This window comes from Pyrus communis, chromosome 14 (genome assembly GCF_963583255.1).
Source record: "Pyrus communis chromosome 14, drPyrComm1.1, whole genome shotgun sequence".
Lineage (NCBI taxonomy): Eukaryota > Viridiplantae > Streptophyta > Magnoliopsida > Rosales > Rosaceae > Pyrus > Pyrus communis.
In genome coordinates this window covers 2,841,764-2,866,055 of record NC_084816.1, presented here as the reverse complement: position 1 = coordinate 2,866,055, position 24,292 = coordinate 2,841,764, and the positions used below count along the sequence as shown (strand labels likewise).

Sequence of the window (24,292 nt, the reverse complement as noted above, 5' to 3'; positions counted from 1 at the left end):
GACACTCATCTCAGTGTGAGCACCCTTGCAGGCACTCCAGGTTATGTTCCCCCTGAGTACTACCAGAGTTTTCGATGCACAACAAAAGGGGATGTCTACAGCTATGGCGTTATTCTGCTAGAGCTTCTCTCTGGGAAAAGGCCTGTAGACCCATCAGCGTTTGGTGATGACAACAATCTGGTTGGATGGGCAAAGCTGCTTCAGAGGGAGAAGAGATGGAGTGAGATACTGGACACCAAGTTGTTGACACAAATATCCGGTGAGGCTGAACTATACCAGTATCTGCGGATTGCCTTTGAGTGTCTTGATGACAGGCCATTCCGTAGGCCAACCATGATTCAGGTTATGGCTATGTTTAAAGAGCTTCAGGTTGATTCACAGAATGACGTCCTTGATGACTTTTCGCTGAAAGAGACTGTTGTCGAAGAACCATAAAAGAAATACTTAATTCATAGCATATGGCATCCGGATGTGGTTCCAAGGATCAAATTTTCCCAAATCGAAGACCGGGGTTCTATCCTTCTCAATGCGCGCTGTATATAATAGAACTGTGAATCAGAGAGAGATGTAGAAGAAACGCATAGGGAGAACAAAGTAAATGATGAAGTCTTTTGTTAGCTCAAAGTTGGGGTAATGTGTATATTCGTTCATTCGAAAAATCGTGTGTATAACCAAGGCTTCGAAAAGGACTTTGTTTCTTTCTATTTGGCTTGTGTTCCTTCCTCTCTCACAGTTTTGCTAACTACTGTTTTACCATTGTCCATCACAATTGGTTTCTGTGATTTTGTAAAGTTGTAGTAGCAGTCTTTAAGTAATTCAAAATTTCAAACCATTTGCAGTTTTCTAATAGGTTTCTGTATTTGTTTCAAGAGTTTTGAGGTAAAAATTCATACATTGTTCATCATTTAATCGTCTTGCTTCGGCCCTCGAAACCGCGAGTTAAACTACCATTCTTTGAGCTCACTACAGCAGACTACAAAATGTTGATATTGTACTAGTGAAGTCTCTCATCCTCTCATCCTCTCATCCTCTCATCCTTTGCCTCTGTGGTATTATAACTAGAGAAAAAATAAGAAACCCGAAGGCTTACGCCTCACCTTCCGAGACTCTAAACGCTTTGCTCGACACCTGCGCCTCAGAAAACACTGTTATTGTTCAACTCCTGAAGAAATATGTACTTTCAAATCCTCCTGATGGATTGGTTCAACATGTTTTTGGATAAAATTTACTTTTGAGGCAAGCAATTCGTGTTTCAATTTTACCTTGAATTCGAAAGATATGCATGGTTTCGTATGCACCAACTATCAAGATAAAGCATCAAATTACTGCATTACTACTGGTAAAAAGCAGTCTGTTGTGCCCAAAACATTTCCCATGTTGAGGTTACAAAACCTACAGCAGCATGAACTCTGGAGTGTGGCTGCGGCAGCACATTCACGTTGATTCCACCCTTTGTGAGAGTGTTGCCGCATATGGTAGCCGCACGCTAGAATTTCTCCTGCTGCCGAATGGTCTCGGCTCTCAACAGAAATGTTAGCTGAGCAAGTGGGCTGACCAAATTTAACTGGTAGAAGAAATTAAAAAAGGCTTTTGCCACATTGTTTCTAGTTTTATTGGTGATTAATCCTGAAAAGCAGATCATGATGATGAGATATTGAGGCCTACCATGGACTTCATTTGGATGAAATGATTTCAAATTCAGGAAATAGATGATTTGATATGAAAAGATTTTGATTATTTGAAATACATTTTAATATGATGTTTCTTAATTTTTGTTGCAATTTTAGTGTTATCAAGTTCAAATTCTTTTCATTTAAATTTGGTGAACAACCGTCAAATCACGTGTTCATACTGTCACACACATAAATTGGAACCACAATATATTTTCTCGACACCCCGAGCGACATATGGTCCCACCCACCCCATAGAAAAAATGCCGTATACGGCCGTTCGCACACATGACCCATCTTCGGAAGAGAGATTATCAATTGGGGTTTGGACTAATTTAAGTTTAGCTGACCATTATTGGTGTAGGTCAAATTTAGTCAGCAAGTAAACTTAAGTGTGAACCTATTAAAGGCACTTCCAACAGCCTAACTAAATGAGAATTTTTTTGCTACTTTAATAAATAAATAAAAGGAGAAAAACCAAATTTCAACAGACTACTTAAATTATTAGCTATCTTAACTAGCTAAATTTAGCTCAGAGGAGAGAAAAAGTTCTCTCTTTCTAAACATTACAAACTATGAATTGCATTGTTTGTGGGCTTCAAGGGCATAAAAAGAGCTTGAGTTGTTTACTTAAAATATCTAGTATCGTTGGAAATGTTGGTCAGCCAAATTAACATTTGGGTTATCCGATTAGTTACAATAACAAAAAATTAGCTAGTAACGTTGGAGATGCTCTGCTCGTGATTTTAAAGTTTTAGTAGTAATTTGTCTTATATGATGATGACAAAGCATGTGGACTCGTTTTCTTCTGTTGAAATTATGAACACAAGTCATTAATTAGGCTAATAATCGTAGGGCTGAATTTGGATTACTTTATGAAGCTTTTTGCATTACCTCCATAATATCAGCGTTTTCTTTCGGTAACGTTGGATTTTCTTGAGGATTATGTGCAGATTTTCTTGTCGGCCTGCACATTTGAAAATGACCAAGTTGGAACTTCTTTTGGTTTTTTATTACACAGTCTTAAAAAACGGTGACCTCAAACAGGGTTTTCTGTTTTGTGATTGTAAGTTATTGCCTGATGTTTTAAATTTACTCTTTGTCTTATCAAACCTTATTCCCATTGTGATTTCTATATGTGAGGAAGTGGAGAGCTGTATTATATCAGAAAGTTAGAAAATCTTGCATAGACTTATAAGAAGTTGTGAAGTTAGTCTACTATGACAATTAGTTTTGAGGTGGAATTCAAACTTTTCGCATGGCAGTAGATATGAGAGTCGCCCCACATCCGAAAGTGAAGGGCACTTGGAAGTTTTTCCTACTGGCCCATTGGGGATGTTTTGAATTTTTTTCTGCAGATGAATGGTTATCGTTCCATGAATTGGTTCTTTACCGATTAGTCCAAAGACAGCTTCTCACAATTAGTCCATAAGTGACGTTGATATAACATATAAGTAGTGTTATAAACATTAGCCTTGTGGCACGTGCTCACGTGTATGTTAAGTGACTTTGTCTATCTTTGATGTATTTATTTTCTTTTTATTTTTCAAGATTAGCAATTGCTTAAGAGTAAGAGAAATGTGGACTTACAAACACAGATTTTGATCATCAAACTACGTAATTTTCTTCAATGGTATGGGATTACTGAATAGTTCGGGAAATCAAACGGAGAAGATTGACTCTAATAATTGAATGATGAAAATTATTTAAAAAGTCAGACTACTTAGTAAACTGGACCACCAAAAAACAACCTCAAGGTTATGATTCTCTTCCATTGAGTCTTGCTTGTTTTTCTTGCAGGATAAGTTGAAAGGGGAATTCTCTAGTCTCAACAACTAGTCCTCTTGTATTATATATGATTCCATCCTTTATCTTCAAGTGCTTTAAGCCTTTAATTTTTAAGATTTTTCTTCTAGTGGGGTAAGAGCTTTATAGTGTTTTTAAGTCCACAAAACAAGCTTCAAATATCCTGAACACCAAGAGAAAATCGTATACACTTGAAGTTAGATATTTAATTTCGCCGTAACATTATGAGTTAAAGGTATTTGACGAAATATCTCATACAACTTTTTGTATAAAAATCCCTTTCCACTTCGTCAATCACCACAAATTCACGAATCCACCACTTCTAACTGTATGCATGTCTCTTTGCTCACATTACTCACGCGACAAGAAATAGACATATAAGATTTTCTCAATAACTATAGTTTGAACCTTCGCCCTTTTGGAAAAAATTGGGGTCTAGCATCCGGACCACCCACCTAACCATCCCCGGGGCACCCCACACACACATGACACACCCTTCTCTTCATCCCACCCGTTATGTTTTGGCCGGACAGCCCGCAACCACGCAGCAACGGCAGAGTAGTTTCTCTCCCACTTTCATAAAGTGAGTGGAAGTTTCTCTCCCCCTCTCATCCCATTTCAGAAGGTCTAGCAGTGGCAAAGCCAAACCAAAGAAGCTGTGCCAATAAGCCGCAGTGAGGCCCATCTCATGATAGTCTGAGTTAGAAAGCTAGACAATGCAACTTGCAAGCAGCCCAGTGCTAGGTAGGAGGAACTGAATTACAAAGTGGATTGATATCCTTTCCGGATCTCATGCTTCGGAGCCCGCAGATCGAGCAATTTGAATCGTTCAATTTTAATAATGCAGTTCCTATTAGCTCATCACATTAGTCCATCTCACACATAATCTTTCTCTCCAACGTTTAAATATCTCTATCTTAAATGATCCAAATTACTCGATTTATAGATTTCAAAGTATGAGGTCCGAAGACGATCTCAATCCTTACAAAATAAAGGTCCCCCCACTCCTCCCAACTGTCCACTGGGCTACTGAGTGAGCGAGTACACAAAAAAGACTGGCATGTGACAGGTTTTCCTCCAATAATAAATACTGACTTTCTGAATTTCTGACTCAAGTTTGTTACCTAAGATTTCAGTCAATTTGTTTATCAAAATGCAACTCTTTATGTACGACTCTTGTCTTTTTTATTTGCATGTCCTTCCACTCCAATGCAAGCCAAGCCACCCACCCACCGCATTTTAGAGAACTTTTAAGTTCTTAATATGGTTAATTAATTAAGATTTAAGTACATTTCACAGTCGGTCAATTTGGATTTGTAGGTTATGTTTGAAGAATTTTCAAGTCATAAGTGATTGAAGTAAAATTATCAAGAGATTGGTCGCACAATGTAGAATAACAAATTAGAAAAACTCTTCATAAGTATTATAAAGACGTGAGAGATATTTTTAAATGATCCATCCTAAGTAGGAATTTGCTCTCTTTTTTCAAGAATGAAAAAAAAAATCTTGTTTTTTGAGAAGCAACTGCATTCTTATCTTCCAAACATTCATGTTTAGAGGTTCTATTTTGTGATATTTGACAATCGTATGCGTTAGTGGAGTAATGATATCAGCGACCACATATTTAAAAGATTGTATCGTTACTATATCCCCACAAGCTGAGCTTTCATACCAAATGATAACAATCTTTAGCTGAAAAAAAAAAAACAAAACAAAAAACAAAATTTCTAAGAACGTGCAAATCCGTCTCGCTTGCCCTTGCAATGTTGATGAACAACAATTATAATGCTTCATATCTAACTTTTTGTGATCAGTTTTCAAATACTTGACCTCAATTTTTGAGACTCCAAAATTCCTCACCAAAAAGAGTCGTAATTTTCATGATTGGTTGATGTGAATCCCCTTATGGGTCCACCTCTCTTATTCAGTCAAAGACTATTAACTGTAGCGTATATCGACTGAATAATTCAAATTGTGCAATCACCATTACAAACCTAACTTCATAGTTAATCATTCCGAAACTTACGATTATGTACCGCAAAGAAAGTTGAGAGTACAAATTGGCAAGATAAGAAGTAGCTCAACACATTTGTGGTGACGTATGGTTGTTGGGTTTCATACGTGAGACAACTTGCTCTGATATCATAAAAGGTTGAGGTTCCATCATAAAACCAATTAGCAATGGAAAGTAACTCTACTTATAAGCTCATGCAATATCTCTCATTCTATCAATGTGTGATTCATTCTCGACAAATATTAAGCTTAATCGATCAGGTATGTGTATGTATGCAATTTTAATTCGATGGAAAAATATCTCAAATGGGACCAACATCACATACTTGTATAATACCTCAATAAAAAGAAACCTTAAGATATCCATATGTGATCTTTATCACTTCTACTTTACACACGATGATTAAGATATCTCATCTCACTACTTACATAAAAAAATCTCTTAAACCGTTGATGCATTACGATACCTAACATAATTCAGAATTTAGTTGAGTATCTGCAAACAGTTGAAATGTGAAAAAAGACCGAGTCAAAGTATGACGAGAGAGAAAGGGAGTTGCCATGAGAAGCCACATGGGAGGACTAAAGAGAGTTTGATGTCGGAAAGGAAAAAAAAATTGGTAACTGCAGTGTGACGAGAGAGAGAGAGAGAGAGAGAGAGAGAGTTTGATGAGAAAAGGACTCAGTCAAAGTATCTTTTTGACTCAGTAGAAATGGGAAAATAGGGACACGTCCTTAAAGTTTTATGTAACATATTTAATTTTGTTTTTAAATAAATAAATATACTGTATGTTGTCACATGAGGGGGGAGGAAGATTGACGGAGGATGAGGATCGACAAGGTGCTGTTTGTTTGCTATTTAAAAATTGATGTATTGTTTTTTGTAAGACTCAAATTTCTAAATTTTCTTTACGTGTTGTGCTGGCAATTTTATGTTGCATGTCTTGTTGGAGGTTTGTTGTCAATTCTCATCCTTCCAATTGGCATATGCTTACCACATCCCAACAAAATATATCCAAATCTCCTCTTAAGACCCATTGGTGCCAATTTTTGGCTCAATCCTATTTTCTCATATATACTTATCACTAATTGTGAGGATCGGATAACACATCCGCGAAAGAAAAACCTTGCAAGAATTTATAAGAGATTGTATTACTACTCATATTGTCAATTGGTCTTATAGTAAAACCTCAATTTTCTTTATAGTATCAAAGCAGGTTGGGCCACGTAGTGATGTAAATCACCTTATTGAGTTGTTAACGGGTAACCATTAAGACTCATTTAGTTTGATTTCACCTTATACCATTATCACTACTACCAATCTCACCTTTATATAATGATGATATCAAATTAAACAGGTCTTAACATGTATCCATTAACAACCCAATTGATTGATTTGCCACCTCTAGGCCCATGTATGAAGCTCAACGGCCACATGTGCTTCATGTCACTCAATTTGTGTTGTCTACGTGTTTGGCTTAAAAATTCGTCATACGTTAGGGGACGTTTGAGAAAGTGAAGGTGAAAGAGTCTCACATCATATGAGCCCAATACTCACACGTGCTCCACGTCACTCAATTTGTGTTGTCAACGTATTTGGCTTGAAAATTCTTTACACGCGAGTGAGCGTGTGAGGATGTAAAGTAAAAAAATCTCACATCGGTGAAATGACAAACCTTGCAAAGACTTAGAAGATATTAAACTGCTCTTCATATTGCTAATTGATTTTATGATAAAATTTCAACTTTCTTCCCATATTACTTTTGATTTTAATCTTGCATTAGTTCACGTGGTTCAAATTCTCTCTCGTTTGATTTTGTATCATAGGCAAAAGAGTACGAAATAAACAATGAGCTCTAAATTGTAAATGACTGACAATTGTTGATTTGATGTAATATTTTATAACAGAACTGAACCAAATCAAACCAAACCAAACCTCATATCAGTTGTCACATCCTGGCCAGGGCCCCCACCACATCACGGGCTCAACTTCACCGTAGCACAATATTGTCCCATTTGGGCCCCGACCACACCCTCACGGTTTTGTTTCTGGAAACTCAAGCGAGCAGAACTTCCCAGTGGGTCACCCATTCTGGGAATGCTCTGGCCCCGTACTCGCTTAACTTCGAAGTTCCTACGGAACCCGAAGCCAATGAGCTTTCAAAAAGCCTCGTGCTAGGTAGAGATGAGAATAAACATATAAGGCTTATAAGATCCATACTTCCGGCCATGTATTGACTCTGATACCAAATTGTCACATCCTAGGCTCGATTCCACCGTAGCACAATATTGTCTGCTTTGGGTCCCGACCACGTCCTCACGGTTTTGTTTCTAGGAACTCACATGAGCAGAACTTCCCAATGGATCACCTATCTTAGGAATGCTTTGGCCCCATACTCGCTTAACTTCAGAGTTCCTACGGAACCCAAAGCCAATGAGTTCCCAAAAGGCCTCGTGCTAGGTAGAGATGAGAATATACATATAAAGTTTACAGAATCCACTCCCCTGAACGATGTGGAATCTTACAATATTTCATTACTTGAGAAAAGGAAAACGCGTAAGATTTTATTCATGATTTTGGTGAGATAATCGGGCAAAGTATGATCCACTATTCATATTTCATTGGAGATGTGTGGATTTAGAGAATTTTTAATGGATTTGACGGTATGGCCTTGCTACTTTTGTTGTTTATTAAGCTTTTGGTATTTTCTTTTGTAATTCCCCATAGTCTTTTGAACAATCATGAGTCATGAGTATTAGTGAAATGATTAAACTATAGTGATTGGAATAACTTTGTGCAAAGTGGACAACTCAAAAACCATACCTTAAATATTGATCACATAACAAATTGCATGGTCAGATTAGATTTAGAATTAGATTCTTCATAATATATCATTATTCTATATAAGCACGACAAAAATTGGAATCAAATTAGCAACAATACTTAGTTATAAACCAATCATTATTTTTGTGCTAATCCTCTAGATAGAATCAAACCCTAAATATTGGTCCCAACCTTTTCACCTCTATTTTAGTGTGCTTAGATAGTTCCACTCCTCCTGTCAAGAGATTTTTCAATATGCCGAAAACACGACCTAGTATACTAAATATCATAATACAATTGGTTGAAAACTTAAACAAAAAAATCGATCAATTGTATTACGATACTTGATATACTGGACTGTGTCTCTCCTCCCCCCCTCCCACTTAAGTAATCAATTAATTAAAATTTTATTGCCAAATATTCTTAGCAATATCACTTAAAAGCTAAAGTTCTTATGATTCGTCGAGTGGCGAGGGATGATAAAGTCATGAGTGAATATTATAATTAAAATAGATTGGCTTAATTATAACAATAATTTATGAACTTTACCCATAGTTTAACTTAATCTTAGCAATGTGTTGCACTATTTCTCATTTTCACTAACACCCTTTTTTCCATTAAATTTTAGGGTATAATAGAAACTTTAACTTAAAAATTAAAAAAAAAAAAAAAAAAAAACCGATAGCCGAATAGACTTAATATTCCATTCCCTCCTTTGTTAACCAAAAGATAATATGTCATTGATAATTCCAACTGTTTATTATTTCATTGTTTTGCCTTGGTTCACAACCAAATTACTGTTGGGATTATTAAAGTACTGAGAATGAAAATCTGGTTTTTGTTTTAAGTTTCTACTTATTTTATAATGGATATGTATTGCCTAAGCATGTGGGGAGTAAATTGTATATTTAAAAATCTCTATTAATTAATGAAATCCTCTTTATCAACCAAAATGAGATGAAAAGACAACTGAGTCTTCTATCACACAAAAAAAATGATAGGCAATAATGTAATTTTACAGGTCTAAATTTTACTGTTTTTTATTGAAGCCTCACCTGTCACATCCTGACCCGGGCTCCACCACATCCTAAGTTCGACTCCGCTGTAGCACAATATTGTTCGCTTTGGGCCCCGACCACGCCTTCACGGTTTTGTTTCTAGGAACTCGCACAAGAACTTCCTAGTGGGTCACCTATCCTGGGAATGCTTTCGCCCCCAACTCGCTTAACTTCAGAGTTATGATGGAACCCAAAATCAATGAGCTCCCAAAAGGCCTCGTGCTATATGGAGGTGGGCATGTACATATAAGGCTTAGAGGATCCACTCCTCTGGACGATGTGGGATGTTACATCACCTACATGTGATGTTAAAATATGTCTAATATTTAAAATTATAAAATAAATAAATAAATAACCAAAAACAAAAACCTCTCACTTCCCCCACGTTCTCTCTCTCTTCCTCTCTCCTTCTCATTTTCTAAACAAATGTGTTCATACACACAAAGTGTGTAGGCAAATGCTAGTTGTTATTTAAAAAAACTCTAACTTGTCCTTTTTCGCCTGAAAATATTATAAGTTAGCTTAAAGGTCTTATATTTCATTTCAATAAAAAAAAAAAAATTTGCACGACCTATTAACTCTACATAAAACGACACAAAAATAACAGGTTTTAGGTCATCTGTTAACGAGTTGGGTCGTCATCAGGTTAGTTAAAAATCCGTTGACGAGTCGGATCGTTATCGGGTCATCTGTTAACGAGTCAAGTCATTATTGGATCACCAATTAAAAACCCGATACTAATGTATACATTAGACACGGTAATTTTTTACACGATCCGGTTAACCCGATAAAAAACGCCACGACTCGTTAAGAATCGGGTCGTTATCCGGTAACTTATTAAGAACCTGTTAAGATAGCGGGTTTAACACGACACGACACGTTAGGATAACACGTTGAACACGACACGACCCGTTAAGATAACTGATTTGATATGATACGACTGTTAAGACAACAAATATGACATGAACACGATAAACAAGACCCATTTACCAGTTTTACTTATATTGCGTAAGTTGTTGAATCGTTCTCAAAAAGTTAGATAGGGTTGGGGGTCAAATGTTATTTACCATTCTTCATCCTTGAGAGCTCCGACCATCCCTATGCAATTGTCTTTTAACCGCTTGTCTCTTTTTAAGAAGTTCACAACTACATTTCTATCTTGTTTAATAAACATCAAACCTTGTCTTGTGGTCTCGTGGTCCAATAAACACAAGTTTTGTGCTCATAGTTATAATAAATCTCTCTTAAGTAAGACAACCTCCATCATATTGCAGTTTAGATTCATAATCTGAAAACACAAATGCAATATGAGAAGATGTCTATATTCGACATGTAATGACGCGAACAAATTGAATAAACATCAAAATATCTTGCAAGATCATTTATGTTAACTAGAGTTGAGTGTGACCAACGAATATGCTTATACATATTGGATATAAAACCATGCTTGTATTCTAGATTGAATAAACCTCCTAAACTCGTTTTAAGTTAATGTGCAAATTTACAGGCCGACAACATAAATGTCTTATATTAACACAGCGAGTGACAAGAAAATACCTATGCATGTTGGACGTATGAGTTATAACCATGATGCTTTTACTTTTGGTCTATATTGAAGCTAATATTAGCAGGTAATGATAATTATATTATTAATTATAGCAATAATATATTAATTATACATTAATTACTACGAAAAAAGCTGAAGTGCGAATCTGCAACAGGCAGTTACAACATCCCTTCACATTTGAAGGATACTTAAACAGGTGTTAGGCAGCTAAACACTCTGGACACCCCAGCGTTACACATATTTTCTAATAATTAATTTTTAACTAAAATAAATAAAAATAAATAAATAAAATCCCCAATAATTACGAGCAGGCTGCAATCGCCTGCCACCAACTCTAACCCTACTTCCATCATGCTCAAATCATGGAATTTTTACCAGGACGAAAATGCCCTTGCATGTCATGACAAATTCCAGGTGGCAGCCTGTGATTGGACAGTTGCAAGAGGGACAAACAGGTCCTTTGGGAGGACCAGTACAAAAAAGAGAATAATACACAGGCTAATTAGGAATCTTCAAAAACAAGAACAGTAAAACAAGGAGAACCAAAAGGTGAAAAAAAAAAAATTGTAAATGTAAAAATTAAAATTTAAAAAAATGGTTTGAGATTTTGAGCTTCTTTTTCTTTGTGTCTGTTGATTGTGGTGTTCACTTTTTTTTTTTTTTTGTTGCTGTTGTTGTTTTCTCTCTCTTTCTTCAAAGATTCCATCCATTTTCTGGTCCACCACCATTGCAAAAACTTCACCCCCATCTCCTTTTTTTTTCAAATCCCTCCTTTTTTTAATGTGAAAAATTAAAACAATAAAGTATTGATTTTGCTTTTTGTAATTTTGTCAAAGAACATAATCATATCAATATCTATAGCAATTTGGGGTAGCCCAGAGAGAGGTAGAGATAGAAGCTTTGAGGATTTTTAATAGGGAAGGAAGAAGGGTTGTTGTTTTGGTGTTTTTTGGAATTGGGTTTTGCTTTCTGGGTTTCTTCTGAATTGAAGAGAAGGGAAGGATTTTTTACAGATTTTGGGTTTGGAGGGGTAGGGGTGGTTGGGAGGTTAGTGGGTAGTGGTGGTGGTGGTCAAAGGAGGAGTTTTTGGTCTTTGGCCTCTTATTCAACATCATCTGGGCCTTGACTCTTAATCACTCAGGTAATCATCTTTAATCATTCTCTCTCTCTCTCTCTCTCTCTCTCCCCTTCCACATCCAGTTTGCTTTTTATTACTGTTTCAGTGTTGTGTCTCTTAATTTTGAGAAATTCTTATGTATCTCTGACATCAATGCCTTCCCTGCAAACATAAGGTACCTCACCTTTTTTATGTTCTCTATCAATAATGGTAATGATATTAATAGTGACCCCATTTATCTTTGAATATTGTAACATGGGTTTGTTTTGCTTCATCAAAAATTACCATAATTCATATCTTTTTTCTTCCCTTTTTCTCTGAATTCTGCAACATGGGTTTGTTTTGCTTCGTCACAATTTACCAAAATTCACTACCTTTTTCCATTTTTTCTCTGAATTCTGCAACATGGGTTCTTTAGTTTTCAGTGTTCTGAAGTTTAGATCTTCAATGGATTTCAGGATCTAGCAAACTGGTTGTATTCATAATTCTTCAAATTTGAAATGTATGTTTGCCAACTTTGTAACGTTTTTGTCCTGCAACAACCTGAACCTGCACTCTGGATTGGAAATTTTATGGATATGGTTGTCTAAATTTCTTTCCTTTTTCTTTTGAAAAATCATCCAATCATAACAAAAAAATTGTGTTAATGTCTTCCAATCATAACTATAATGATAATTATTTGTGATGACATCTTAATTGATATGAAGCCCGGGGGAAACTTCGTAGTTCATGCCTGTTTCTTCGATTTTGCTTCTGAGAACACCCAGCTGATTAAAAGTAAAAGCAAAAAAAGGTTGTATGTTTAATTATTGGTTTTTTAAGGAACTTGGTTTGTGTTTTCAGGTCGTTAGATTTCCTCTCCGGTCCCTCCACCACCTCCCAAAAAAAAAAAATAAATAAAAAGATGCTTTTTTTAACCAAACAAGATGGCTGTATGGTTTAAAAAGCTAAAACTCGAAGCTTTTTTCTTTCCTCTGATATTTCTGTGCAAGCTAACAGAACTTCATGTAACAATGTGCATTTATGATATAAAGATTTTTCCCAAGAAAATTGTTGATCTGCTATTTATGTATTATGTAGCTCTGAAATGGATTTCCTTTCTTGTGCATTCACTGCTAAGCTTTCAGGAGTTGGATCTCGGTGCAACGCCTTGATTGTTAGTGGTCCCTATTGTGTCCTGATAATAGTGAACCGACTTAAGCTTGATGGCTGGCATTGATGATAACATTGCCATAATTGGAGATTGGGTGCCTCCAAGTCCAAGCCCAAGAGCCTTCTTCTCGTCAATGTTAGTTGACGACATTGGTTCAAGATCAATCTTGGAACCTCACAGCAACAATAGAACAGAGGATTTCTTCCTGGGAGCTCGAGAAGGAGAAAACAACGGAAAAAATTTGTCACAATGCAATGTTTCTGGTGAGGATATAACTGAAGTGGGTTCATTTCCGGAGTACAAGTCAAACTCACGCGGAGGGCTTGTGGAAAGGATTGCAGCCAGAGCTGGGTTTAATGCTCCGCGGCTGAATACTGAAAGCATTAGATCATCTGATCTTTCACATACTTCTGACATTCGATCTCCTTATCTGACAATACCTCCTGGTCTCAGTCCAACCACACTGCTAGATTCTCCTGTTTTCCTTTCAAATTCTTTGGTAAGATGCAACTTTGGAAATATCTGTAGTGCTTAATTGTAGTTTAGTTGGTGAAGTCCTGGGCATCTAATGGGCTAAAACGGAAAATTGATTTCAAGTTCGAGGCATACATATTGAACTGTCGAAACATTATTTGTTTATGCGATGGTAAGAACATGGACAAATGTCGTAAAACCAATATTTGTATTTTTTTGGGTCCAATTTCGAATTATAAGATAGTTTATGATTTACATGTGTACAGAAATAGTGTAAAAGTTGAAGTTCATATCACATTGTATCAAGTGGTTTGACTTCGGGGTTGCTTTCGTTTAAAATAGGGCGTGTATGTGGAAGTTATTAGAGAGATAATTAGCTATTTCTCTACTTCAAAGTTTTCTTCCACTTGTAATGAAATGTAAAAGTAAGTTTTAGTCTTGTCGACGTTCATCCCAACACATGTTGAATTTTTTTTTCTTCTTCTGGATTTCATTGCAGGCACAGCCATCTCCAACAACCGGAAAATTTCCATTTATCTCAAATGGCCATGGCAGGAGTTCCACATTAATGCCAGAGAGCCCTGACAAAAATAATTTCTTTGAGGACATAAATGCTTCCTTCGCTTTCAAGCCTGTTGCGGAATCAGGCTCCTTCTTTCTCGGTCCGACTGGAAAAGTAATTTTAATCTCGATTCTTTTCCCAAATTTAAAAGACACAAGTATTCATGCATGCACACATGCTAGTTATTTTATGTGTTTATTGGAGAGTCCTAGTGTATTCTGTTTAAGACAAAATTGCATTATGTTTCTTCATCGTCTCCCACATGGGTTAGTAAGTAATTTTCTGCCATATACAGATGGGTTCAGGTACTTTTCAGCAGCAATCCTTTACCAGCATGGAGGTTTCAGTCCAGTCCGAAAATTCTTCTCAAAGTATAGAACCAACCAAAGTTCAAAACCAGAATACAAACAATCTTCAGCACCAGGCAGACTTCTCTCGCACGTCTACTGAAAAAGACAATGGAGCTTATACTATCTCTGCAGACCCAAGGGCTTTCGATACGGTGGGTGGCAGTACTGAACATTCTCCACCCCTTGATGAGCAACCAGACGAAGAAAGAGGCAGTGGTGATTCCATGGCAGCTGCTGGTGGTGGTACAGCATCCGAAGATGGATATAATTGGAGAAAATATGGACAGAAACAAGTAAAAGGTAGTGAGTATCCACGGAGTTATTACAAGTGCACACATCCAAATTGTCAGGTTAAGAAAAAGGTTGAACGATCTCAAGAGGGTCATGTAACAGAGATCATCTACAAAGGGGCCCATAACCACCCTAAACCTCCTCCCAATCGTCGATCAGCTGCCATGGGATCATCCAACCCACTTGTTGACATGCGAACAGACATCCCTGAACAAGGTGGAGCTGATGGTGATTCAATTTGGGCAAATACACAAAAGGCGAATGTTGGAGGTCCCGATTGGAAGCATGACAACCTTGAGGTGACTTCGTCAGCATCCGTGGGCCCTGACTACTGCAACCAATCCTCTATGCAGGCGCAGAATGGTACGCACCACAAATCAGGTGATGTGGTGGACGCATCATCTACCTTTTCTAATGATGAAGAGGAAGATGATCGGGGGACACATGGCAGCGTTTCATTGGCCTATGATGGTGAAGGAGATGAATCTGAGTCGAAAAGAAGGTTACTGCTCACCTCTTTCTAGCTTTTGGTGAACGATCTAAGGTATTAGACATTGGGGTCACCATAAAAGTATCTTTATATTTATGATGTTTCAGGAAAATTGAAGCCTATGCAACAGAAATGAGTGGAGCTACCAGAGCCATTCGCGAGCCTAGAGTCGTGGTCCAGACAACCAGTGAAGTCGACATCCTTGATGATGGATATCGTTGGCGCAAGTATGGGCAGAAGGTTGTGAAAGGAAATCCAAATCCAAGGTTTGTTCCTTATTATCACCGTTGAATTCTTCTTTGTTTGTTCTGTGTTACCATGCCTGAGGATGAAACAAAATTCCTTGTTCTTTTTATTTTTATTTTTGCAGGAGTTACTACAAGTGCACAAATGCTGGCTGCACTGTGAGAAAGCATGTGGAGAGAGCATCCCATGACCTCAAGTCGGTGATCACCACCTACGAGGGGAAGCACAATCATGATGTTCCTGCTGCTCGAAACAGTAGCCACGTCAATTCCGGCCCTTCCAGCAACATGCCTGGCCAAGCTTCCACTATCCAAACCCACCCACACAGGCCAGAGCCACAAGTGCACAACAGCATGGGGAGATTCGAAAGGCCATCATCAATGGGTTCATTCAACCTACCTGGAAGGCAGCAGATGGGCCCGTCACACGCTTTCTCTTTCGGGATGAACCAGCCTGGCTTCGCCAATCTGTCAATGGCCGGGTTAGGTCCTGGCCAACCGAAACTTTCGGTTCTGCCTTCTCACCATCCTTACTTTGCACAACAGCGCCATCAGGTCAATGAAATGGCATTCATGTTACCAAAAGGAGAACCAAAAGTGGAGCCAATGTCAGAACCAGGACTAATCATGTCCAATGGCTCATCAGTATACCAACAGCTTATGAGTAGGCTTCCTCTTGGACCACAGATGTAGAATTTCCCCTTTTGTTTTACTCTCTAATCTTTTGAGGAAAGAAGTCTTTAATTTTCTCTATATTCATATATACATATATATAATGTTGGTTATGATCCATTTTAGCTCGACTCATTTATTTATCATTTTCGTTTTTGATCAATCAGGATAGGGTAATTTGAACTCAGGATCGTTTTAACTCTGGAAAGAGAAGTACCACAAGATTATATATATTTTGTTTTTATTATTTTCTTTTGGTTTTGGGTAATTTCCTTTTGAATTTGAGACCGCAAAATTTCCCCATCAAGTCTTTAAGAAGCCTCCTAGTCTCACAAGTGTGACAATGGTGCCCTTGCAAAAGGTGGGCTAGGGCACTAGAGTGATATCGTGCACAACACAACTATTAGGGAGACTACTTACAAGTTCTTTGTATTATCCTCCTCAAACAATCATGTGCACTCTTTACACGTCATTACAGTATATCTAATCGTAATACGGTGATAGTATTAAGCATTTGTAAGTACCGTGAATTGTTTCAAACTTGAGACGTCTTTAAACAAAATGAAGAAAAATCAATTTCGAGAAAAGCATTATTTATTTAAAAACAACCGACGACCGTTGCGCATCGAGGGTGTTTTGGTCTTTTCTCAAAGAAAAGGAGTACCATATCCAACCATTCAGCTTGCATTATGAATTTCATTTATAAGGTTTGTGTTTTCCATGTACAATGACCAAAGTAGTAGGTTACACAAAAAGAATATGTGATATCAAAAATAAAAACCCCGTAAGAAATTTCAAGCCTCAAACGAAGGAACTGGAAATACATACTTCGTTCCGAAGCCAAATTCCACAAAAGCAAAGGAAAAAGGAAAAACCAATCTGACAGATCAACTTTTGGTCTCCCTCACTTTGCTCGGAGCTTTGAGCTTCTCTTTCACGTTGGCTGTCTCACACTAAGGTCTGGCATCAGCTCTGTTACTAAAAGCTAAAGGCCATTGGTAATCTCGTGGAGATTCTCTTTTCTATGTTGAACTGTTTTCCTGTGATTTATCTCCTCTCTGCATAAACACGATATCATCCCGATGAGACAAATTGTGGCATCAAAATTTAGTCAAGTGCAAGCATAAATTGTAACTAATGAATGGGCAATTTCACATTTCTGGTTACATCGAAGCGGAGATGAAGAAAAAAAGGGGAAGCAGGATTCGAATACAGCCATTAAGTTATGTATTTTGCAGTTTGGACGAAAGAGTGGAAAGTAAAAGAGAACAATCAGATTAAAATATACGAGGTGAAGGGTAAGGTTGTTTGTGTTGGTGTAGTTTAAGCACAGGCATCAAATATAGGAGAGGAAACAAGGTATCATATCATATAACCGTAAAGTGAGAATGTAATGGAAACCTGAGGCAGTTCAAGATTGAATCGTAATGAAGAATAGCAACAATTCTTCGCTTTATTTCTTTTGGTGGTTCTCTGACACGCTTAACCACAGGCAACTGCCTTATATCCTTGGCCTCCATTAGCTCCTTGGCCATTGCTAAATCTGTGTCTGGATAACAGGTAAATAAACCACGCGCTCGTCCTCTATAGTGAATTCCTCGAGTACAAACAGATGAAACAAGACATGTATTTGCCTGCAAAGATTCCAAATTCAGATATAATTAGAAGATTACAAACTTTTATAGTAGAAATCACACCAACACATTATGAAATAAAGAAACTAGGGATTAACTAATAATAGAACTTATGGAAGACAAACACGTGTGCATGTTATCACATACATCCAAAAATCTAGATTCGCTCTTTGATGCATCGCTAGACTTCTTTGATTGAAACCGTCTAACATCACCATATGTTAATATTCCTTCCAGAAAATCTTCATCATCAACCACCAGTACACAATTCTGGTGACTCTCATGCATGCATTTTATTGCGTCTTTCAGAGTCAAGCTCACAGGAACCTTCGCATATTTCTTTGACATGGCTCGCGAAACCTGACATAAGAAGGGATAAACAAGTGAGTAAGTCAGGTAGAATGAAAGCAAAAAAATGAATAGAGATGCTGCAGTTGCAAAAGAAAAAGAAACAAAATCAAATTAATTGATAACAATTTAAATTACTTATTGAGGGCCAGTTCATGTGTGAGTGAGTGAGAAAAATAACTCTTGATAAACAACTTTAAAGAACAAATGTGAAACCTTTAGATCTTCCAGAAGCAATTCTTCACTAACTAATTCGGAGTCAGAATAGTTTCCAATAACAGAGAGTTCCAAATCATCTCCATCATCATGTTGTCTCCAATTAGCTTCGTCTTTTTCTTCATCAGCCGAAACATAAGAATAAACTCTTGCTGAATTCCGTGTTTCAGAAGGTTCAGTCTCCTTTTCCTGGTTTACCACAGAGGGCACCCATATTGCCAATCCAACAGCCCCCTACTTGCACGAAACAAAAAATTAACACCAAGCATTAAAAACTTGTGCACCAAATACATGAATTAAGAAATTATATCAGCAGAAGAATACCATGAGAGGGAGCAATATCCGGTAATCTTTTGTGAGCTCAAACAGAAGCAGAACTGACGTCAATGGTACTGAACAAACTGAAGCTAGTGTAGCAGCCATTCCAACCTACCAAAGTTTAGAACTATTTCAGTCATATCGTATGGACTAAAGTATATATTTACCACTGCAGAAATCAAAATGAGCCCCTTGTAAAGAACTGTACCAGTGCATAAGCCTGTGGCTGGGCAACAGCAGCATTTCCTGGAATCGCTGAGTTTATCAGTTCTGCAGCCGAACCCCCAAATACAGCACCAACAGCAGCACCAATCATCAAGCTTGGTGCGTATAGGCCACCTACCAACCCAGAACCCTTGCATAAAGCTGTTGCCACAACTTTAGCTGCTGCTAACTGAGTTAACAGCCAGATTCCAGGAGCCGAAGCATTCCCAGTATGCAAAATTTCTTCAACATTTGTAAAACCCCAGTACAGAATTCCAGGATACTTAAGAGCAATAATCCCAGCTCCTAAACCACCTAAAGCTGGGCAGGCAACAGCTGGAAGACCAAATCTTTCCTTGATAAAATCAAAGAACCTTGTGAACCAAGCAACCAATCGAGTCAAGGCTACACTTACAGCACCACATAGCATTCCTAATATCAGGTATAGAGGAAGTTCTACAAGGCAATATCAAAACATATAAAAAGAAGTCTCAGAACAGATGCACCGGAATCATTTATCTTAAAATTGAAAATTGCATGCAAGAGAGAAATTCAGCAGTTTAGATGTCCTAGGAAATTTTCATACCAAGTTGCACTTTGAACAATTCATTAATAGAAAAAAGGAACGGATGGAATGAAAATGTGGTAAAAATCATATGAAATGTGACTGTTCCCCACCATCAAGTCAGTAACAGATCAAAAGCGTTCCAACAAGGATATCACCAAACACTCAAGCACACAACTTTTAACCATAGTTGTTTGAGGAACACTTCACATGAGTGCACATAAAATCAGAAAATGTATATACACCTATATGCCTAAATAAATTGAAACCATAGTAAACACATACATACATTATACATGCATATAATTAATTAATATTACCAATTATATTTATTGAAGAAAATGAAAAAAAAAAATTGTAATTTGAGAAAAAAGAAAGAAAGAGAGGAGAATATCAAGTACCAGCAGCAGATTTTAGATCGTATGTAGGCACTGTAAACGCTGATTGAGTCCCTTGTAAAACATTAGATACAGTGGATGATATAACAGAAGCCAAAATAATCATTGCAGTTGTGAATGGAGGTGAGTTTTCTGCTCGAAGAGGCCTTAACACCGTTTCAATAGCAAAGAAACAACCAGCAACTGCCGCATTGAAACCTGAGGAGAAAAAATCCTAAAAGTTTACTACCAGACTTGTTCACTGGTAAAAACAGAAATTCATAAAGTTCCTCACTGTTCTAGGAGTACAAACTAAATTTGTTCATATTTGTGATTAAGGGACACAAATGAACATACTGTGAATGAAAAAAATATGAGTGCATCTCATATCGAAGGTAAAGTTCCTCAGAAATGTTACTCTAATTTGCAAACAAATTCTGAGATTAACATCAATAAATAGCACACTCGTTACATAATTTGTATTTCATGATCTCAAAGACAGCTGGATGTTGCAAAACAAAAGAAATGAATGAACTATACATCAAATAATTACATTCAAAATAAGTTTCAATCTCCCACAGTTGTTAGTCATAAAGAATAGATTCTTTTTCTTCTTATGAATATAGTATATAATAATTGTTCAAGACAATACTAAATTAGGTTGTTTCCTGTAAAATATCGTAAAGCACTAGTAGACAAAGGAAACGAAAAAAGAAAAACTGAAAAAACAAATGCAAACAAATTGTGGACAAGAAAATATAGGTAGTACCTGAAGAAATTCCAGCCGCTGCACCTGCTGCAACAAGGGCAATCTTCCTTTCTCTGTTGTTTTCCATCATTAATGAGAATCCATTGGCACAAGATTTTCCAATATCTACACTAGGGCCTTCAGGACCCAAAGAACAACCGGTACCTAAAGTGACAGCTGCTTGGACAGCCTTTATTGAGGGAAAGACTGCAGCAAGTAAATCAAATCCTTGCCTTTGAGAGGAACTGGACTGCCTTATCTGGTCCAATATTTCAAGTAAACCATGCATCATGCCAACAATAACCCCACCCGTGACCGGTATTAGGAGAATTCGATGCCAAGTATCGCCTAGTCTCTGCAGACGGAGCCATGCAGCACCTTCACTTGGAGTACCAGCCCAGGCCCATTCATGTATAACATGTACCTAGATGAGCACTAGGGCGTCAATCAATGTGAACAGAATAAACTAAAACAAACATACTGTTATATAGACTACAAGTTAAACAACCATACCAAGAAGCACCATATTTTATCTGTTAATGGTATCATTTTCAAATGTAGACCATTTTCAATCACACCAAGCATCATACAGACACTGGCACAGAAACAAGCAACAAGTTCACACATTCTTTTTTTCTTAACTTGGAAACACTGTGAGTTTAATCACAATGGGCAGATTCTAGAAGCTAAACAATAGAATTAACTGAAACTGACACATATAATTATACAGACTCTACAAGCCAAAAACCATGCAGAGAAGCACAACATTTTTATACCTTATAGCCAACCACAAGAACCAAGCCCATCAAAACCATTGAGATTGTTTACGAATAATAACAACTTTTGATCTAACATAATACATTCTAACTGAGAATAGAGGTTGGAAATGGTGCAGAATCAGCGTTCTAGGAACCGCAACAAGTGTCAAGCAAAAATACCAGTGCTGTAAAACTAAGCAGCAAATTCATATCTTTTCATAAATTTACAAATATTAGAAGCTTTTTCATGATGGGTAGCAATTGGATATCCGAAACATCAATGGATTCAAGCATTGGAGGTTTTAAAGCATTCTAAGAAACGTAACAAATCGAACACAAAATACAGTGCTGAAAAGCTAAGCAACAAGTTCACATCTTTTGCATAATTTCATAAAAATTACAAGTTTTTTTCATGATGGGTACAACTGGATCTCCCAAAACATTACTGGGATTAAACATTGGAGGTTTTGAAGCATTCTTAGAACCGTAACTAGTATCGAAAACCTAAGCAACAAGTTCACATCTTTTGCGTAACTTTACAAAATTTACAAGTTTTGTCATGATGGGCAACAATTGGATCATCAAAACATCAATGGTATTACACGATCGGAGGCTCCGAAGGATCGAAAACTTACCCCTTTGTTAAATGCGGCAACAAAGAGACCCGTGGCGAGGCCAAGAAGGCAACCAAGGAGAAGCAACGCCCACTCCGGTGGGGCACTATCGGCAAGCTCGTCATTACCGTCGCTTCCGGCTAGAGACTCATGATGTTGCTGCTGAATCTGATGATGCTGATTATGATGGTGGTGGTGATCTACAGCGGAACGCTGCTCTCTAACCTCTCTGCCGCCGTGATTTGGGGAATTATCTCGGCCGCGCTTGATACTGAGACGGCGGCCGGAAAGCCCTCCTACGCCGTCCAAATGCTTGATCAGCAGATCTTTGAAGCCTCCGACTCCGCCTCTTCTACCGGTCGGACTAATACTGCTTCTCCTGCTGCTTATTAATCCCTCTTGAGCTTCCAAGTCGCTGTCTTTCTCTGCCGAAAGGCCGGCGTTGTCGTCTTTGATAATGTCGTTGGAGGATCGCAGCAGACGAGTCTCATCGCTGTATTCCTCGCCTGACATCCTCTTCCCCAACACCACCACCACAACTTAAAACCCCAATCCCCCCTCTCTCTCCCCTCTTTCTCTCTCTACAATTCTGCAAAATCAACAGTCCTCTGGTTCCTCTCCATCTTCTCCCTGTTCTGATTCACTAACGCATTCCTTGTTTGCTTCAAAAGCTTGCAATCTCAGTTTTACCTTTCTCATTTGTCATTCTTGTTTTTTGCTAGGCGTTGGTGCTACGCTTTTTCACTTTTTTTCAACCGTTCGAGTCAGAATTTGAAGATTCGTCAACCGTGACCATTCACATTTAGCTATAAATTATTTTAAAATTTTTTAATTGAACCCAAATAATACTAGACAAAAACTGACCGCACAATATATGATTAAGGAATATGATTTTTAGATCTCTGGGATCCTCACAACGAGGATCCGAAAAGGATCACTTTGGTTTTCTACTTGCTGTAATAACGGATAGTACATTATATATGAATTTTCTTTTAAATGTTTCTTCATATGATATATATATATATATATATATATATATATATATATATATATATATATATATATATATATATATATATATGATCGTGTTTTGAACACATAGAAAAATGTATTATGTCTTCCTAATTGGAATGGTAAGTTTGATTTTGACTAGAGAATTATTTTTTATTCTTAAAGTAATGTTATACTTATTATATTTGTACCATTTTTTTAATAAAGATAAGGTCCACCAATATATATAGATATTATCTTTATTAAAGAAGAACCACCAATATGATATAAAAAATGTGATACGAGTATCATATTATTATTCTTGACTGAATTTTTTTAAAATTTGTCATTCGATACATGCATTAACAGTATATTTGTTTTCTAAATTCAAAAAATTACCGAAGTCAAGTAATTGTAAAAAATTGGAATGAAATTAGAACGTTTGAGATTTCGAAAAATTATGAATTTTCGATTAAACTTTATTTGAAATTTTCAAGTTATTCTAATTTAAAATTTTACGTGTATATATAGATATCCTTGATTGGGTGAATGTTTCCATTAACGGAGTGTGATACGTATGACTTATTCTCTTAACATATTATTGTAGTACTCCTCGTCATGAACGCGTGAGCTCAAACGGATTAAAATTTGGAGTTGGGAATAAGAAATTTATAAATTTTCTAATTTAGTAATTTCGAAACTTTCTGAAGCTAAACAACTTGCATCTTCGTCTTCCCTGCGCCTGCGTGCAGGACCAGCTATACCCAGAAGTACGGCCGCTGTTTCTTCATTTCCTTCTCCGTTTTGCTCTCCAAACTCATATCTTCATATCTCTATGTAAGTGGTTCCTTGAATTTGTCACTTGCAGATTTGGGCTAATTTTAGATTCTTGTTTTTAATCCCTCTTGATTTTATCAGGCTATGTTATTTGTGCGAACTGTTTTCGTTGAAGAGTAAGTGAAAAGTAATTGGAATTGAAGGTGTGTGGTTAATTTTTGAAGTAGGGGGCAGATTTGTGGTGGGTTAGTTTTGAAATGTTGATTTTTTTTCGTTCTTTTTTGAAAGAAGTACAATATTCATTAACAAGGAGGAAACATACAAGGCAAGAAGATAATATGCATAAAAGGTCCTCGATAAAAAACATTGTCAAGAATTTCAACTCGGTCGAAGGAAAAAAAGTGTCCCGCACAAAACAACTTAACTATAGTTAACTATCCTCAGAAAGCAT

General features: G+C 37.1%; 3 protein-coding genes across 6 annotated transcripts in view; 2 read left to right on the top strand and 1 right to left on the bottom strand.

Annotated features, from left to right (window-relative positions):
- LOC137715638 (receptor-like protein kinase BRI1-like 3) overlaps positions 1–435 on the top strand; it is a 2,730-nt gene extending 2,295 nt beyond the window's left edge. Inside the window, exon 3 of the mRNA XM_068454980.1 lies at positions 67–435. Within this exon, the coding sequence (XP_068311081.1) occupies positions 67–435 (369 nt within the window). The remainder of the gene's footprint in view (positions 1–66) is intronic.
- An 11,179-nt stretch (positions 436–11,614) lies between these two features.
- Positions 11,615–16,410, top strand: LOC137715167 (probable WRKY transcription factor 2). Of its 4 annotated transcripts, none has more exons than XM_068454401.1 (6): positions 11,615–12,079; positions 13,183–13,707; positions 14,182–14,358; positions 14,540–15,387; positions 15,483–15,641; positions 15,746–16,410. In XM_068454401.1, exons 2-6 carry the CDS (start codon positions 13,261–13,263, stop codon positions 16,311–16,313), a joined length of 2,199 nt encoding a protein of 732 aa, XP_068310502.1. In that variant the 5' UTR covers positions 11,615–12,079; positions 13,183–13,260; the 3' UTR covers positions 16,314–16,410. The 4 variants fall into 4 exon arrangements, with proteins under 4 accessions (XP_068310502.1, XP_068310503.1, XP_068310504.1 ...); XM_068454402.1 differs by having other exon boundaries at positions 13,176–13,707; XM_068454403.1 differs by lacking the exon at positions 11,615–12,079 and adding an exon at positions 12,092–12,230 and having other exon boundaries at positions 13,176–13,707.
- A 558-nt stretch (positions 16,411–16,968) lies between these two features.
- Positions 16,969–22,792, bottom strand: LOC137715734 (chloride channel protein CLC-f-like). The gene is made up of 9 exons (XM_068455077.1): positions 22,096–22,792; positions 20,724–21,126; positions 19,979–20,173; positions 19,017–19,468; positions 18,815–18,919; positions 18,491–18,724; positions 18,074–18,286; positions 17,694–17,926; positions 16,969–17,350 (listed from the first exon to the last, which is right to left on the bottom strand). The coding sequence occupies exons 1-9, from the start codon at positions 22,585–22,587 to the stop codon at positions 17,278–17,280; spliced, it is 2,400 nt and encodes a 799-aa protein (XP_068311178.1). The 5' UTR covers positions 22,588–22,792; the 3' UTR covers positions 16,969–17,277.
- Positions 22,793–24,292: the final 1,500 nt, after the last annotated feature.